Raw genomic sequence first — 19,514 nt, forward strand, 5'->3', positions numbered from 1 at the left:
GGCCTTCTACGTTTAATAGGGAAATAGGGCGAAACTGACTGATGCTTGTAGAATCTTTTTCTTTAGGTATAAAGACTCCACCTGCTCGGCGCCATGCTCTTGGTACAACCTGTTTTTCCCATGCCACTTTCATCAATTTCCACAGGATTCATAGAACTCCTGAAGCACTCTTGTACACTCTGTACGGACCTCCATTAGGCCCTGGAGATGAAGCCCTTGCTTTTTTCACAGCTTGCTCAACCTCTTTCCACTTAGGTGCACAGTCCTCCATTTGGTATTCTGGTGGATTGATAGGTGGGATGTCTGAAGGAATTGACATAGGCCTTTTTGAATATCCTTTAGAGGAATTTACCGAACAATTCTAAACACATTGTATATTGGGTTAGGGAGTTCTATCGTAATTAAAAGCTTAATAAATATATAATGAAGTGTTACACACATGGTATACATGTATAATAACTAACAACTACAAACACCAATGCCACTTTAAACATATTTATATATAGCCTACAATCGACCATACTAAATTACATACATAGTGTGCAGTGGTTTGCTTCAGGCAAAGAACATCGAGATGCAAGAACATCGAGACCCGTCCTCTTGTAAAGCTCCCATAATGCATATAAAACAGCGTTATGAACAAAAACATACAGGGAGCGTAGCGTGTCAAAACTCTTCGTTATACTTGTCAGAGAAAGGTGGTGAGCGAGTGTTTTAAATACTGTAATTTCATAAATTACAAACTATGTGAATTTTCTTTATACATTTACCAATCACCTTATTAATGACATTTCATTCCGCAAGAGAAAAGCGGCGGATATTAAATTATATAAATATTGGGTCAGTCCATGTCAGATCAATCACCCTCATAACTGAAGCGAATGTTCATGGATGTTGATATAAGTATGTATTTATAAGTGAGCTACCCACAATTATTGTATTGTTTTACTGGGATTTTCACTTGTATGTATCTGTTATTGTTGACTCGTTTTCCCATTTCAGTTTAGTCAGCGAGTCGGGTTAATAAATGACATTTTTCTAAAAAATAATAAGCAAAAATGTTTCAAATTACTATTTCTTGTATTACGTTTCATGTAGTATTATTAAATGAAACGTAATACAAGTAAGAATGGCAACCTGAAACAAATTGCTATAAAAATAGTTTTTAGGTCGGACAGATAGGTTGGGGTCAGATCATGCAATGACTTGTACATTAGTAGAATCATTTTATAGTATTATATTTATTTCTTAGCAGACGCCCTTATCCAGGGTGACTTGCAATTGTTACAAGTTATCACATTATTTTTCACATATAATTACATTATTTTTTGCACATTATTTTTACATACAATTACCCATTTATACAGTTGGTTTTTTTTTACTGGAGCAACCTAGTAAAAGTACCTTGCTCAAGGGTACAGCAGCAGTGTCCCCCACCTGGGACTGAACCCACGACCCTCCGGTCAAGAGTCCAGAGCCCTAACCACTACTCCACACTGCTGCCCTTATGGAAATTCACAGGGAGCCAGTGTAGAGACTTCAGAACGGGGGTGATGTGCTCAGTTGATTTTATCCTTGTAAGAACGCTGCAGAGTTTTGAAGCAGTTGAAGTTTTTTCAATAATTCATTCCTGACATGATGAATGCATGGACGAGCATTTCAACATCTCCTTGTGACAGCATTGGCTGAAGTATTGCTATATTTATAAGATGGTACAGTATTATTAATGTGCTTGTTTAAACTCAGGTCTCTCCCAGAAGATGCCAACTGGCACGATTTTGCCGTAGCAGCTACTATTTTGGAGGTTCTGCTACGGCACTACGTCGAAGGGGTATAATACAACGATTTTTATTAAATAAATAAATGATGGATACTCCCTGAACGTTTATGAAATATTATTTCAATACTATGTTTTCCTGTTTAATTTTTTTAACGAATTAATGGTTCTTAAATAATACTGTATTTCACTGACAGTTTATCGTGGCATTTTAACTGACATACTAAAAGCTCTGAGCCGGGTTGCTTAGTAACCAGTTTAGTGGTGCTTCAGAAACTGCTGCTCAAATGTCGCCTTGCTATCATTATCAATCACACGTTTATTTGGTTGCTTGTCAGTAAAGCTGTGATTAACTCATGGTGGACACGGATTCTGTGATTTTAGTAGAGAACATTGAACTTTACCAATACAACTTGAAATTCCACCTTAACCAACCCCCCCCCACCCCCCCCCAAAAAAAACCAAAAAAAACCCTGCTTTCACGGTTTAGCTAATTATGTTGAAGCTAATGAACTTTGCAATGTAGCTGTTCACGCTTTCAGTTTTTTTCAGCGCTGTCAGTTGATTTAAACAGACATGCAGGTGCAACTACTGCCTGATTTTGTCAACCTGCAGCTGCATTTTTCAATGCCTGTCAGGTCTTTGACCCAAATCAAGCGAAGTATCTCGGCATAGCTGAGAAAGCAGAGTTTTTGAGGCCATTCTACTGTTTGAAGACAACTGTTAGAACAACGTGAATACTGTGCTTACTACGAAATTGTCAGTGAAATGAAATGCGACATTTACCAGTTATGGAAAAACATGGAAACGAGATTCCCAGCTCTTGCTGTAATCATTTTCTGCATAAAAAAAATACTTTGGGATGACTGGCGCTCCAGAAAGGCATCAAACATATTGTATCAGAATAATATGTAAACAAACAAACAAACAAAAACGTAAAATAAGTGCAAACTGTACCACAGCAGAAGCAACAGATGCACTCAGTCTTTCAACTTCAAACTTTATTTTTTAAAGGTATGTAAAACCTACAGTTTTTGTTTGCGTCCTGTAAAAACCTCACTAAATGTTATGTACAACAAACATTTTTGTTTATTGTATATGCTGTGAAGCTTACCGGTTTTTACAGGATTAAAACTTGAACCTGATGTTGTGAAAACCATAATAAATATTTAGATTCATTTTCCCCTTATCCTACTTCTATAGACAGACCAATTTTATGTTTATTTAGGTGCTGTATATTGTACTTAATTTACTGTGACTGCTCTGATTTTGAGTACAAATTTCCGTGACAAAATCCCAGCCTTACTTATCAGTTATTAAAACAGGAATCACAAATCAAACTAAAAACGTCACTCTCCTCAATCAAAAAGATCGAGGCTGGCTTGTCAGAAATATCGAGAGGAATTTACCACAGAATCGTCATTCATTAAAAGGTGATGAGTGTCTCAATCCAACGTCTACTGTGAATACTGCCGGACAGACTTCTCTGTGAAACAAATGGGTTTTGAGGTTTAACTCGCTTTAAATAATGAATTAATTATTGGATACTAACAGCATTTTGTGTTTTCAATTGTCTTAAATAAAGTGGCTGGCTGGTTTTTCCCACTTCTAAGTATATTTGAGCAGTAGCAAGACCATTCTGTGTGGCAAGAGCTGAACGGTAGTTTGCAATATGCTGCTTCCAGATGTCAAAATGGATATTAAGAGGAGAGTCCCTATACCGACGCTTGAGCCTGCACCCTTCAGTTTCAGTTCATCAGTATACCAAGGGGACCTGTAGGCTCGGGTGATGTTACGTGAGTGCAAAGGGGCTACCTTGTGGATAATACTAGACAGGGTAGTGATATACTGATTGACGTAAGTGTCAGCTGAAGATGGGGGCAATGTGGAAAGCTAAGATCCGGTTAGAAACTCATGCCCGGGTTCTATCCCTGTGAGACATGCGAGGCCAGTCTGCCTGTTGAGGACAAGCACGGCAGATGCTCTTCCTGCCTGAGCCCAGAGCACGCCAAGGAGGCACTGGATAATCGCAGCATCTGCGAGGTTTGTGCCCCTTTTTCCAAGCGCATGCTTCAGAAGCGGCTGTACCTCGGCTCTAAGGAGCGCTCTGCGTCCCTTACTCCTGCTCAGTGCTCTTCCTCATCACTCTCATTCCTCTCGTAGAAAGGTGGCTGCGTCCTCACCCCAGGGCACTGTGCCAAGGGAGAGTGGACGACTCAAGCTCTGCCTTTCCTTCCCCTCCCCCGCAGAAGAGGAAGAACACTCTGAGCAGATGGAAAAGTTATGGGCAGCTGTTTCCCACCAAGGAACCGTTCTCGCTGAATTACTGCAGGAGCATTTGTCGCCTCCTGCCCTACCTGTCCACTTGGGGCCCCACAGGTCTGCGAGCGCAGATTGGCCACAGGAGGACATACTGTCCATTTTTGCCTCTGAGGAGGTGGGTGAACAGGATCTGGCCTTCCTGTCTGAGGACATGGAGTCCGACAGCACGTCCCTAGTGGTAAAGCTGCCTAATTTTAGCGCTCCATTCTAAGGATTCAGCCAGTGTGTTAGCCACATGGCTAGGCAATTATTATAACAGCATCCTGGTAACCTACAAGCCACACTTGCTGCGGTCCCTTTTTGGGAACCACAGGCCCTCGCCACAACAGCTAGATGAGCTGCGCCTTATTAACAAGAACCCACTCCGTAAAGCTAGGTAAAAACCTGTTTGCACTGGTAGCTGCACGTAGGCAGCTTTGGCTTTCCCAGGCACACGTGCCTGATGGTGACAAAGCACAGCTGTTGTATGCCGCAATCACTACAGGGCATACATTTGGTCCTGCAGTGGATGAGATGCTGCAGCGCTCTCATTGCATGCAGGAATCCACTAAGGAGATGGTTTCACCTGCTTTCCAAGCAACCACCTCCAGTACGTAAACCAGCAGTAAACTGGCCCCCCAGGCCCCAGCAGCCTCAAAGACCCGCTGCCAGAAGTGATGTTCGGAACCGGCCCGTGGCTGCTTGCTGTGGAGGCTTTAATAGGTTCCGCCGCCCTGCGCAGAGACAGAAGCCAAAGGCTCAGCAGCAGCCCTAAGAATTTGCTGCAGGCAGAGGCCCACATGGAACCTGTCACCGGCCACCTTTAACGGTTGGGGCCTTACGGTGAATAATGCAGAGATCCAGCTCACGCCTTCTCAGACAGCCTCCTATCTAGGAGCGTGCTTGGACCAGGCCCATGCTGTCCACTCTGTAGGACGGCAGAGTGCAGAGAATAGCTGCCTGTTTGGAGCTCTTTCAGCTAAACGGAGCGCTTACGGCAGTGACGTTCCAGAAACTTCTAGGCTTGATGGCAGCATCTTCCCAGATCCTTCCATTGGGTCTCCTGTGCATGTGCCCTCTGCATGCCTGGCTCAACAGCAGGATCTTTCAGCCTGCATTGAACCGCGACCGTCCATTGACAGTGTCCCACCACTGTCTAAAGGCACTCTCTTGGTGGAAACAGCCGGCCCGTCTATGCCTAGGCATAGCGGTGGGCAGTGTCACCATGGATGTGTCCAGCCTGGGCTGGGGCACTGTGTGGAATGGCCGGGGTGTGCATGGTGTGTGGAACCCCCTTGGTAGGGTCTCCACATCAATGTTTTGGAACTGCAGGCAGTTTTTACTTTGTTTTGCAGCAATTTTGAGGGAGGCATGTGCTTGTCCATATACGGACGTGCTCAAATTTGTTGGTACCCTTACAGCTCATTGAAATAATGCTTCATTCCTCCTGAAAAGTGATGAAATTAAAAGCTATTTTATCATGTATACTTGCATGCCTTTGGTATGTCATAGAATAAAGCAAAGAAGCTGTGAAAAGAGATGAATTATTGCTTATTCTACAAAGATATTCTAAAATGGCCTGGACACATTTGTTGGTACCCCTTAGAAAAGATAATAAATAATTGGATTATAGTGATTAAAGGCTACAAGACCATCTCCAAGCAGCTTGATGTTCCTGTGACAACAGTTGCAAATATTATTAAGAAGTTTAAGGTCCATGGAACTGTAGCCAACCTCCCTGGGCGCGGCCGCAAGAGGAAAATCGACCCCAGATTGAACAGAAGGATAGTGCGAATGGTAGAAAAAGAACCAAGGATAACTGCCAAAGAGATACAAGCTGAACTCCAAGGTGAAGGTACGTCAGTTTCTGATCGCACCATCCGTTGCTTTTTGAGCGAAAGTGGGCTCCATGGAAGAAGACCCAGTAGGCCTCCACTTTTGAAAGAAAAACATAAAGCCAGACTGGAATTTGCTAAAATGCATATTGACAAGCCACAATCCTTCTGGGAGAATGTCCTTTGGACAGATGAGTCAAAACTGGAGCTTTTTGGCAAGTCACATCAGCTCTATGTTCACAGACGAAAAAATGAAGCTTTCAAAGAAAAGAACACCATACCTACAGTGAAACATGGAGGAGGCTCTGTTATGTTTTGAGGCTGCTTTGCTGCGCCTGGCACAGGGTGCCTTGAATCTGTGCAGGGCACAATGAAATCTCAGGACTATCAAGGCATTCTGGAGTGAAATGTACTGCCCAGTGTCAGAAAGCTCTGTCTCAGTCGCAGGTCATGGGTCCTCCAACATGATAATGACCCAAAACACACAGCTAAAAGCACCCAAGAATGGATAAGAAAAAAACATTGGACTATTCTGAAGTGGCCTTCTATGAGTCCTGATCTGAATCCTATCGAACATCTATGGAAAGAGCTGAAACTTGCAGTCTGGAGAAGGCACCCATCAAACCTGAGACAGCTGGAGCAGTTTGCTCAGGAAGAGTGGGCCAAACTACCTGTTAACAGGTGCAGAAGTCTCATTGAGAGCTACAGAAAACGTTTGATTGCAGTGATTGCCTCTAAAGGTTGTGCAACAAAATATTCGGTTAGCGGTCCCATCATTTTTGTCCATGCCATTTTCATTTGTTTTCTTATTTACAATATTATGTTGAATAAAAAATCAAAAGCAAAGTCTGATTTCTATTAAATATGGAATAAACAATGGTGGATGCCAATTACTTTTGTCAGTTTCAAGTTATTTCAGAGAAAATTGTGCATTCTTCGTTTTTTGTGGAGGGGTACCAACAAATTTGAGCACGTCTGTAGATAACACAACAGTGGTGGCTTACATCAACCACCAGGGTGGCCCGGTGGTTGATTTAAATTGTTCTCGCTTAAAGCTGGTTTCTTGCTTACTATCACCTCTGCAAAGCGAGCAAGTGTGATGCAAGCATTCTCAATAGCGAAAGCCTGCTTCATTTTTTATAGAGGCCAGTCCTGCCTTTTTGCAGTAGACGATCTGGGCATTCCATTTCAGTCAGTCTGGAATTGGAGGCTTGTCTAACAGAGAGTGGCAGCTACATATGCTCTGCCTAGTGCGGGCCCTGGCGTATTACGTTGAAAGGACGAAAAGGGAGGCAGTCCGAAATAATAATTATATATATATATAATATATAATATATAATATATATAATCTGCTATGGGGCAAAGTCCCATGGTCAAGCCCTGTCTAAGCAGCGGCTGTCCAAGTGGACAGCAGACACGGTCAACTTGCCCCCTCCAGAAAAGCTCACTGCCTATTCCACCAGGGGCAACTTCGTGGGCTTTATTCCAGGGTGCATCTGTCAAGGACATATGCAATGCGACAGTGTGGGCTACTCCCCATACCTTCACTAGGTTCTACTGCTGAATGTTGTGGCTCCTCAAAACCCTGGTTTTGGAACTAGAGTGCTAAGGGCGGCTTCCCAGTCGACCCTTACAACATAGGCATAGAGGTGAGTTTCTTTCATTTATCCCTAGCTACTTGCTACTAGGGTTCCTAATGGTAACACACAAGGCAGCCTCTCCGCTTTAGCAACGGCTTTGGTACTCTCACCCATACGGTAATGATTACATTTCATACTCAAAAGGGAATGTTAGGTTATTGTCATAACCCTGGTTCCCTGAAATATAAATGTAACCATTAACCTTCAAGGTCGCTGTGTCCATGATTGCAGCAGGCTTGAAGGAAAAATTATGCCGAGATCTGTGAGTGCAGTCTTTTTGTGCCCGTGGGGGCGGGCCATGACTGTGTCACTGGCTCAGAGAACAGCTTTGGTATACAATATACAATATTCTTTAGGAGGTAAATACACATACGGTAATGGTTATATTTCTATTTCAGGGAACCAGGGTTATGATAATAACCTAACGTTTTCCTGTAAGCTGGTATTTTATACAAAATATGTAGCACACGCTCATAAAATATTTATGTGGGCACTTCTTTGATGTACTTTTTTCAGTACTCTGTTGAAAAAAAAAAATTTGAGACGGGAGTACCACAGCTGTTGCTCTTTGATTCATCTCAAGGGTAAAGGGCGCAATTGAGAAATGTGGAGCCGCTCTAGTTATCTTAACCGGCCTACTTCAAAGGTAGCCTGCTGCCCGACCAGGGGAAAACAGGCCTTAAACAAAAGAGAGTTTCATTTCCTCCTCGTCCTGAGTGCTATTGGGGAGTAGCTCTGAATCCCGGCGTTTTTGTGTCAAAGCGGCTGTGAAACTCTGGCCTGGTGCCCCAAGGCCTTTCCTCAACAGGAAGTCGAGTGTTTTCCTCGGAGGCAGAGAGGAAAACCTTCCCAGGAAGTGCGTGTCGTACTAAAGCTTTGAAATCCTGGGATGAAAAGGGGACGGGGTAAATTAAAAGCGGCAGGGTGCTCCCTCCAGCGTTGCCTGCCTGTTTGCTAAGCTCAGGGTCAGCTTTCCCTGGGAAAGGTACCTCTCCTACCTCTTTTGATCCACATGTGGTTAAGTAGTCTGGACACAGGAAAAAACTGAGGCTTTCGATGATTTTGGCTCAAAGGGTGGGGTGGTTGTATATCTCCCAAATAGTGTGTGTGTTTAACTTGCACACATACTCCTGTGAAAAAAGAAAATATTAGTACTTTGCTTTGAAAAATATTACCTTTGGATGCCTGGCCATCTAGATCAGGGACACATGGCCGTTTATTGTCTGACTGCAGCCTAATGTATTAATTCTGTTTCACTTTAATATATATTTTCAGATTTGTTGACTTGCTTTTTCTCATTTTTCACATAAAAAGCAGCACACTGTTTTTAATTTTATACTGCAGAGGGTAATTGATTCTCATCCACTTAAGTATCCAACTAATTTCACAAGTCTACCTTTCCTTTCCTTTCTCATATGCACAAACCCGCTGCATTGAAAGAACCCATTCCCATCATAGGAGGCTTGTTGCAAGAGAGGTGATGTCACTGTCCTGTGCCTTTTGTTGCATTGCTGCCTGCTACAACTGAACAACTCCTTGGCTAAAATAAAAACCACTTCAGCAAGTAGGGCAGCAGTGTGGAGTAGTGGTTAGGGCTCTGGATTCTTGACAGGTGGGGGACACTGCTGCTGTACCCTCCAGTAAAAACCCAACTGTATAAATGGGTAATTGTATGTAAAGATAAGTGATACCTTGTAACAATCGTAAATCGCCCTGGATAAGGGCGTCTGCTAAGAAATAAATAATAAAAGTAGATACTTGCTTTGTGTTATCATGCACTGCATGAGGGTATGGTAACAGTATGATATGAATGCTTTGTTTTTAATTTTGTATGTATTTTTTTGATGTGTCATGCAGTTAGAGAGGAAGTGGCAGCTTTTGATTGTTCATGTCTGATAGAAGTGCATCATTGAATACATGAATATTGACATTTTTATCAATTTGTCTTTTTATTTTTGTATGTTACCACAAGCACATACTGTACAGTAACCTTGGTGGAGGTCTTAAATTACTCATCATTGTGTAACAAGCAGATGAGTATTTATGCTACAAAGTGGCCTTTGTTACATGGGGGATGTCTGTTTTTTACCGTTACAATTCACGTTGACTTTGTTCACATCGTACCAGAACAGAATATTCCTCCCTAGACATTGTAAATGTTGCAGAATTTGGAGATCAATACACAGTAATGTGTGTCTGCAGACACTAATATTGTAATTAAGGGAAAATAAGTAGCAACACTCTACAGTACAATACAGGGCTATTGTGGGGTGTGCAACCCAGGTCTGAAGGATTGGAAGTCTGGTGGATTTTGAAATTCATTGCACGTTTCAGAAGATGGCAAATTATAAGATAAAGGCTGGGTTTTGTTTTGACTTTTAATCCTCAAAGGACATGTATTCAGTAATTAGCTGAATCGAAAAGTAAATGTAATGGAATTTTCTGGCAAATGTAGAAGTTAGGGTTTGAATAGTAATTTGAGTTTTAAATTGACAAAGAATGATATCTATTATAAGAATAGCTGGGTTAATCTGAAAGAAAATGCAAAGATCTGAAACCTGTTCACTCTGCACATACAACCTGAACTTATTTTATTGTACTTTTTTTTTTTTTTTTCCCCTCACAGATAAATATTATTGTATGGATACAATGTCTTTTGAATATACAGTTTTGCACAAACTCAGTACTGTTTAATCTGGACATGAGGGAGTCAATTGCAGCGTACCAAATGTAGTGCACTTGATGTCCTACATTTCCTGAAATAACTAGTACATGTGAACTTTATTCCGTACATTTCTTATGCCCGTCAGATCCGTGAGAATGAAGTCTTGCACAATATATATGCCCTACATTTAAATTACATTTTTAAATCCTGTACCTTTTTGATACCGTTTTAATGCAATAGAGTTTCAGTTAATATACTTTAACTATAAACTAATGATCCATTATCACGCAATTAACTGGTCTGTGCCTATGCAGCAGCGTTGGCAGCTTAAATGCAAGTATGATCTGCCAGTTTGAAATGTGCAAGAAAGACATGACATTTAATTTTACTTGAATGTGGTTGATGTAATAAAACTGTCTTTCTTTTTGTACAGAGATCCCTTTATTTATCTGGCACCGAATTCCACATATCATTAGTAAAGAAGGGTTTATACAGCGAAGGCCAAATGTTTTGCATCACCTAGAATTTTAGGATTCAGACAATTTAAAAAATAAATATGAACTATATGAACATAATTTAGATTTATTTAACATAATGTAATCAAAGAAACTACAAAATTATCTTGCAAAACTGTACCGGAAGCCATAATAGAAGTACAGTATTTCATGTTATATTTTGAAAAAAAAGTGTTAAGTATAAGAAACTACAAAGTGGTATATAATTTGATATATTAACATAACATTATTTAGCAGGTTTCATTCGACTTTATGAAGCACAATGTATTAATTCTATAGGGTGATGCAAAACTTCTGGCCCGAGCTGTGGGTTAGTCCCATTACACTATGTAACTCAATTTTTGTTCCTGGGTAGTAAGTGTTATTTCCTAATTGCTTATGCCTCAAAAGTATAGAAAATGGCTATATTCCCCACAAACTTTGCTTTTGTGACCAGGACAGTGATATTTTGAAATTTACCTATTTCCAATGAGAAAATTTGTGTCTTTTCGTTCACATAAAGTCAGAAAAAAACAACATATGAATCCAAATTAACATGTATTTATACTAAAGTAATACAAAAATGACTACAAAAGATTTAGAAGTGATTAGTTTTTCGAGATTTACGATTATACTGTAAATCACTTTCACAAATCAGCCCCCAAATGTAGTCTCCCATCATGTTCTAGTTACACTGTCCTTGGTAGCGGCGTTCAAAGTCCAGTATATCCTGGTGGAAGCGCTCGCCTTGCTCCTCCGAGTACGCTCCCATGTTCTCCTTGAATTTATCAAGATGAGCATCAAGGATATGGACTTTGAGGGACGTCCTCCAGCCCATTGTGCCGTAGTTCTTCACCAGAGTCTCAACCAGCTCCACATAGTTTTCGGCCTTGTGATTGCCCAGGAAGCCCCGAACCACTGCGACAAAGCTGTTCCAAGCCGCTTTCTCCTTACTAGTGAGCTTCTTGGGGAATTCATTGCACTCCAGGATCTTCTTTATCTGTGGTCCGACGAAGACACCGGCTTTGACCTTTGCCTCAGACAGCTTAGGGAAGAAGTCTTGAAGGTACTTGAAGGCTGCCGACTCCTTATCTAGAGCTCTGACAAATTGTTTCATAAGGCCCAATCTGATGTGCAGTGGTGGCATCGGCACCTTCCGGGGGTCCACCAGTGGCTCCCACTTGACGTTGTTCCTCCCCACAGAGAACTCGGTCCGCTGTGGCCAGTCCCGCCTGTGGTAGTGCGCCTTGGTGTCCCTGCTGTCCCAAAGGCAAAGATAGCAGGGAAACTTGGTAAAACCGCCTTGGAGACCCATCAGGAATGCCACCATTTTGAAGTCTCCTATGACCTCCCAGCCGTACTCATCATACTTCAAGGCGTCCAGCAAGGTCTTGTTGCTGTTGTAATCCTCTTTGAGGTGCACCGAGTGAGCCAGGGGAAGAGACGGGTACTTGTTACCATTATGGAGCAGCACAGCTTTGAGCTGTCAATGAAGAGGCTCAAAGTTCCACTGCTTGAGCCTAGACGTCAAAAGCTCGGCATTGGACTTGGTGAGACCAAGATCTCTAATCAAGTCGTTGAGGTCTTTTTGGTTGGGGTAGTATGGGTTTCTCTCCTCAGCTCCACCTCTGAAATTGTCATCTGGATCTACAACGTCTTCCTCGCTCACTGACTTGCTGCTCTCTTCTAAAGACAGCTGCTCTCTCTCCGGAGGAGTGGGTATGGGGAGCTCATGGCAGTGTGGCACCGAGGCGATGGATGAAGGAAGGTCCGGATACGTTATAGCAGGTGCATTCTTGCCAGTCCGACGTTTGGAAGGGTCCACCATGCAGAAGTAGCAGTTGCTTGAGTGGTCAGTGGGTTCCCGCCAAATTCTTGGGATAGTGAACTTCATTGCTCTCTTTTCCCCTCTGTACCATCCTACAAAAATACATTTATTTCACTCATGACTAATGTGTAAGAGATTCTTCATATATGATATATTTTTTCAATAACATTGAAAATTGTAAAACATTTTAAAATTAAAAACTTTTACAATTTTAAAAATTAACAAATTTTATAACATAAAATTCCGAGCAACAATTGTCCATCTTACCTTCCAGAGTTTTTTTTGCAGTGCTCGCAGGTGAAATGAGATGCCCAGGGTTTGTCTTGATCCCCGACAGGCATGCCGAAATATGCCTTGTAGGCCTCACACATCTTAGCAGATGCTTCCACTGAGTACTTTTTCGCTCTTGTCTTGATAAATCGGCCGCAGACAAAGCAAAATGCGTCTGCCGGATGCTTGCAGCCTCTTGATGCCATCTCAGAAAAATGCAGATATGTATCCACTTAAGCAGCTGGAACTAAACTGAACTGGTGGGCTTAAGGCCCCTGTATTTATACTACTATTTATATTACTGGAAATTTCTAGAAAGTTCTAGAAGTTACTCCAAGTTTACTCAGCACTGAATCTATCTGGAATGTTCTGGAAAATAGGTAAATTTCAAAATATCACTGTCCTGGTCACAAAAGCAGAGTTTGTGGGGAATAATAGCCATTTTCTATACTTTTGAGGCATAAGCAATTAGGAAATAACACTTACTACCCAGGAACCAAAAAAAAAAAAGAAAATTGTTACACGGGCGGTGTAACTTGTTCCACCTGTTCCAATCAGTTAAACCAATTATTGGGATCAACTGCTTGGTACGCTGCAATCAGGATTAAGTTACTACAAATTTGCAGGATTTTCTAGTCTGCATTTTAGTCCACTTGATGTGGACTAAATCACTGGTACGCTGCAATTCTCCCAAGGTGCTTGAATATCTTTCTAACTGTCTCTTCTTTCTTATTTGCCAGGAGGAAAAAGAAATGCATTCTCCATGTGCAAATCGAAGACAGCAGCTCTGGCTCCCCTTTTTAGAGATGGAAGCCTATTTGATTCAACTGCACAGTCGCCCCCAAAGGAAATCCATGCTTGACTTTGTTTGCACCCTGCAGTCACTGCTTTAGAGACACTGAACTGTTAAGACAATCACTGTCTGAACCACCCCCTTTCCTCAACCTTCACTGTCACCGATCCTCACTGTCACTGATGAATAAGCACACACCAGGTTTCTCCAATTATTGCCCGTGGGTTCTCCACTACCTTTTACAACGTTAATACCTACCCTTACTTTGCCACACACACCCACAAACCCCTCCCCCACCTGCACACTTGACATTGCTGTCCTTGCTAGACAAAGAAACCAACCCATGTTGGCTTCACACCCGGCACAGACTACACTGCCATGCAACACGTAAGGGGATATGAGTTGTTAAGGAAAACCTCTTATTTTAAAGAAGAAAAAAATGGTGCAAAAGGATCAATATTGATTTTTAGCTCTTTTTATCAATTTAAGTTGAATGCTTTTATATTTCTTTTTTTTTTTTTTTAGTTAAATCATGTTGTATATTTTTTAGTGGCTTTTTTTTGTTTTGTTTTGTTTTTACTATGATATTTGTCTTATTTTTATTTTTTTATAAAAATAAATAAGCTTTGGAGACAAGAAGGCCCAACATTTTTCTGCTTGAGTGTTTCACAGGAAAATGAGAGGATTTGATAACTATTTGTAACAAATAGTGACCTCTCAGTTTTTGTAAAGTGTACAACAGAGCTCAGTATGTGTACTTTTTTAAATTAAAGTTGTCGGGAGATGCAAGTTGCTGGTATTTTTGCAGGTGATTTCATAAAAACATGCTGCATAGTTACATAAGACATTTCTTTTTTTTACCACAAACAAATTGAAAAACACACCCCAGCACTTGGCAAGCTTTGCTTTCTTATTGTAACGTATTTCTCTTATGTTTCTGATAGCTTCTAGTGTCGTTTGCCATTTCTACTCAATGCAAGCATTCCTGTACCATTTTATCTTTTTTTTTTTTTTTTTTTTGTATTTAATGATACAAACTTTTGGTTTTGAAACACTGTCAACATGATGCAGCTGTTTGTGTCACATTTTAACATTTTAAATGTGCTGAATGTAAATGTTTCTCTTTTTTTAAAAATGAAAATTCAATAAAAAAGCCACATTGACTGAAAATTGAATTCCTGAAAACATTGAGAATACTTTTGGCAGCATATTAGATGAATGGAAATCGGTACTGGCATCTTGCCAGGCTTTCTCCATCATACTTCTGAAACTTTGCCTTGCACTACCACCTGCTGGAAGAGAACCATAGCGTATCACTGGTTTTGACTTGCATTAACAGGTAACGTCTACAGTAGGGGTTCCCAAACTTTTTTACCTGAGGCCCACCTGTTCAGCTGCATTAGGCACTGCAGCCCACTATTAGCACACCTTGGGAAAATGTCGAATTAAATACATTTAAACCTGTAACATTATAAATAAACCTAATATTCATTTGAATAAATATTGTGAAAGATGGAAATCACATAGAATATGCACTGATTGAAAATAACATTTTAAAAACACTTTAATTTTAGTAAATAAAATAAATTGCAAAAACTACAGACATTTTTATCAAACCTTTAAATTAGGTATCTTTGTATAATTGAAAATGTTAGAAATGCAGTTTTTTTTTCTTGGTCATCAAACAAGAAAGAAGTGCATGTCTCTTATTATTCCCATTCATAAATACCTTAACAGGAATCACTTCTGAGTAAAACCAATACTATTAAATCCTAATTTCTGAACATTGTGTAAAATGTCGCGCCGCTACTGTCATGCACAAACAAGACGAATGCACACAATACAGAAGGAAACGAGAGCCTTGCGTAAGTTACTTTTTTCGCCACTACTGTGTACAACCAAATACAACTTGCAAAATCACATTGAGTTGGCTTGCAGCTGCGCCGCTTAACCAAAAGAAAATTTTTGAAAATAAACCCATCTGCAATGATATTTGAATCGATAAAAAAAAAAAGTTTATTATTTATTATTATTATTATTATTATTATTATTATCCAACAAACCAGTCTAGCGTTATTTTAAGACGACTGAACGAGCCAGTAATCAATAAAATAGCAGTATATCCAAACATTTAAATAAATCAATTACCGGTATGTAACAAGATTTATCAGTTTGATTAATAACTTGATTAGGTTAATACTGAAACATACATCAAAGTACTCTATTTTAAATGTTAATAGCTAATTAGTCACAAAAACATATTCACCAGGCATCGATTTGAGTTTTTAACTGAATGTTATTAGGGAGTGGTTAACATGTAGAAAACAGAAAGTACTGATTAGACGAGAAACCTCAAAATGGAGCAAGGTAACCAGTGGTGTACCACAGGGATCAGTATTAGGTCCTCTGCTATTCCTAATCTACATTAATGATTTAGATCAGGGGTACCTAATCCTGGTCCTGGAGGGCCAATGTCCCTCCTGGCTTTTGTTGCAACTGTGCCCTAAATTACTTAATTGGACCAATCAAGCCCTTATTAGAAGCTTAATTGGTCCAATTAATCAATTTAGTGTACAGTTTGAACAAAAACCAGGAGGGCGTCGGCCCTCCGGGGCCAGGATTGGGCACCCCTGATTTAGATTCTGGTATAGTAAGCAAACTTGTTAAATTTGCAGACGACACAAAAATAGGAGGAGTGGCAAACACTGTTGCAGCAGCAAAGGTCATTCAAAATGATCTAGACAGCATTCAGAACTGGGCAGACACATGGCAAATTACATTTAATAGAGAAAAGTGTAAAGTACTGCATGCAGGCAATAAAAATGTGCATTATAAATATCATATGGGAGATACTGAAATTAAAGAAGGGAACTATGAAAAAGACCTAGGAGGTTTACATTGACTCAGAAATGTCTTCATCTAGACAATGTGGGGAAGCTATAAAAAAGGCCAACAAGATGCTCGGATATATTGTGAGAAGTGTTGAATTTAAATCAAGGGAAGTAATGTTAAAACTTTACAATGCATTAGTAAGACCTCACCTAGAATATTGTGTTCAGTTCTGGTCACCTCGTTACAAAAAGGATATTGCTGCTCTAGAAAGAGTGCAAAGAGCAACCAGAATTATCCTGGGTTTAAAAGGCATGTCGTATGCAGACAGGCTAAAAGAATTGAATCTATTCAGTCTTCAACAAAGAAGATTACGCGGCGATCTGATTCAAACATTCAAAATCCTAAAAGGTATAGACAATGTCGACCCAGGGGACTTTTTTGACCTAAAAAAAGAAACAAGGACCAGGGGTCACAAATGGAGATTAGATACATGGGCATTCAGAACAGAAAATAGGAGGCACTTTTTTACACACAGAATTGTGAGGGTCTGGAACCAACTCCCCAGTAATGTTGTTGAAGCCGACACCCTGGGATCCTTCAAGAAGCTGCTTGATGAGATTCTGGGATCAATAAGCTACTAACAACCAAACGAGCAAGATGGGTTGAATGGCCTCCCCTCGTTTGTAAACTTTCTTATGTTCTTAAGTACAACGTTTAGTATGAAAACGTTTCTACAAAAGAAAAGACCCATTCCAGCACCTCAAAACTGAGTCCATGGTACAAATGCATTCAAACTCCTGTAGCTGCCTTTTTTGTTCTTTATACTTTGCAAAACGTATTCTTTGAGTGCGGATTCGATATATCGTAATTTTATTAAAACTGAACACACTTTTTACATCTGCCAGCTTAGCAATCACATGACCTTAGCACTGCCCTATTGTCAGAGCTCTCGTTCTACATCCCGCCTACAGGAAGGCAATCCGTTAGCTCTGATTCGTGAATTTCTGCTTTGATTGACAGTCCGCCAATACTCCCTTGCTACACTTTATTTTTCTACAGTTACAGCTGCCGCCGGCTGCTCCTGCTTTTCACTATTAATAGAAAAAAATACATCAAATGTCATTGCTCCCACAGCCCACAGTTTGGGAACCCCTGCTGTAGAAAACATCCATGCTGCTTGAAAACTGGTAGTGATCCTACATTAAATACGCCAGTGCCTTCATCAAATGTTTGTTTATGTGACTTAGTGTCTGATTTAGTTCCATAACCCATTACCTTACAAGGTGTTTCTGAAGTTATAGATACATTTTACTTAGTATTATGTGTGAATAGATAACATGTTTTTTCTGAGTCCACCAGTAGATGAATAAAACTAAACACATTGGAATTAGTTATGTATTTTAAAAGAGTAACAAATAGCATATCACTTTGTATTAATTTTGCTTACTGTCTGCCACCCAGTCATAGGTTTGCATTCCTGTTATTTTCTTGAGGCTGATACAAAGCTTGGGATTGTATCCTTTTATACCATGCTGATGTTTATTATTTTAGATATTATGGCTCCCTCTTGAGACAACAAACTAAACTGCACCTCATTACCTATAAGAATTGCATACCATCTAAGAACGGAAAATATATTACTTTGGGGTAAGGCTAAATTAAAATAAAACAAGGTCGTTTGAATTGTATTACATTTAAAACAGAAAATGATGGGTTAAATGTTATAAATAAGGGCTTACAAACTGAATGAACAGCTTTTTATATCAAGTCAACTCATCTATTATACTGGAACTTATAAATGTCAAGGTATTTATGTTTTACAAAGTGTAATGCAGCAGGGCCTGTTTATGTCCACATTATTATTATTATTATTATTTATTTATTAGCAGACGCCCTTATCCAGGGCGACTTACAGTCGTAAACAAAAATACATTTCAAGAATCACAGTACAAGTAATAATACAATTAAGAGCAAGATAAAAATACAATGACTTTGGTTCTAGCAAGTACAAGTATAACAAAATACCATTCAATAACGGAGCAGATAACAGTGTCAGTGAAAGTTACATCAGGATATAAATACAAAATACTACAGATTAAATAACACTTGTGACAGATTACAGTACTCTAAAGTACATGATTAAATGCAGTAAAATAGGCGGCAGATAAGAGCAAGTAAAGCGCATTTAAGGAAGAGTGATAAAGTGTCCAGAGGGAAAAAACAAGAGGAGTTCTACAGGTGCTGTCTGAAGAGGTGAGTCTTGAGGAGGCGACGGAAGGTGGTCAGGGACTGGGCAGTCCTAACATCTGTAGGAAGGACATTCCACCACTGCGGAGCGAGGGTGGAGAAGGAGCGGGCTCCGAAGGCAGGGGAGCGTAGAGGGGGTAGAGCCAGTCTTCTAGTGCAGGAGGAGCGGAGAGGTCGAGTGGGGGTGTAGGAAGAGATGAGGGTCTGGAGGTAGCATGGTGCAGTCTGGTCAAGGCATCTGTATGCTAGTACAAGAGTCTTGAACTGGATGCGAGCGGTGATCGGGAACCAGTGGAGTGAGCGGAGCAGTGGAGTTGCGTGGGAGAAGCGAGGCAGAGAACACCAGGTGAGCAGCGGAGTTCTGGATGAGCTGGAGCGGACGGGTGGCGGACGCAGGGAGGCTAGCCAGGAGGGAGTTGCAGTAGTCTAGTCGGGAGAGTACCAGGGCCTGGACCAGGGTGGGCTGTGTGGCGTAGTTGGTGAACACACACACACTGGTAACTCAGACAAATATGCTAAATCTGAAGTGATAAGGGTATGGAGTGGGGAAGAGTCGGGTCACCTCACAAACAACCATGTGAGAAAATGGATCAGTCAAGTATAAACGTTTGAGCTCCAACTGAACTTTCTACAGCATTAGAGAAAGACTTCAAGTCCAAACATTTGTCATTTAAGTTTCTTTTAGATTTCTAGATTACACAATGGCTAAAATAAGGACCTAACACTGCCCGGTAGAAATGACTTGCCTGATATCACAATATCTCCTTAAATAATGTACTATAGTGTCATATGATGAATAAAGACAAGTGGAAGACAACATGCATTTCATTTT

The 19,514-nt window shown here is 40.6% G+C and overlaps 1 protein-coding gene across 8 annotated transcripts in view; it reads left to right on the forward strand.

The window, feature by feature from the left end:
- lef1 (lymphoid enhancer-binding factor 1) overlaps positions 1 to 14,770 on the forward strand; it is an 83,791-nt gene extending 69,021 nt beyond the window's left edge. For 4 of the 8 annotated variants that reach the window (XM_059029381.1, XM_059029386.1, XM_059029375.1 and 1 more), the window contains one exon: positions 13,551 to 14,770. In XM_059029381.1, the coding sequence (XP_058885364.1) occupies positions 13,551 to 13,672 (122 nt within the window). In that variant the 3' untranslated portion in view covers positions 13,673 to 14,770. The remainder of the gene's footprint in view (positions 1 to 13,550) is intronic. The other 4 variants (XM_034033999.3, XM_034034000.3, XM_034034002.3 and 1 more) reach the window with 1 other exon arrangement.
- The last annotated feature ends 4,744 nt before the right edge of the window (positions 14,771 to 19,514 follow it).

The sequence above is a fragment of the Acipenser ruthenus genome, chromosome 1 (genome assembly GCF_902713425.1).
Source record: "Acipenser ruthenus chromosome 1, fAciRut3.2 maternal haplotype, whole genome shotgun sequence".
Taxonomy (NCBI): domain Eukaryota; kingdom Metazoa; phylum Chordata; class Actinopteri; order Acipenseriformes; family Acipenseridae; genus Acipenser; species Acipenser ruthenus.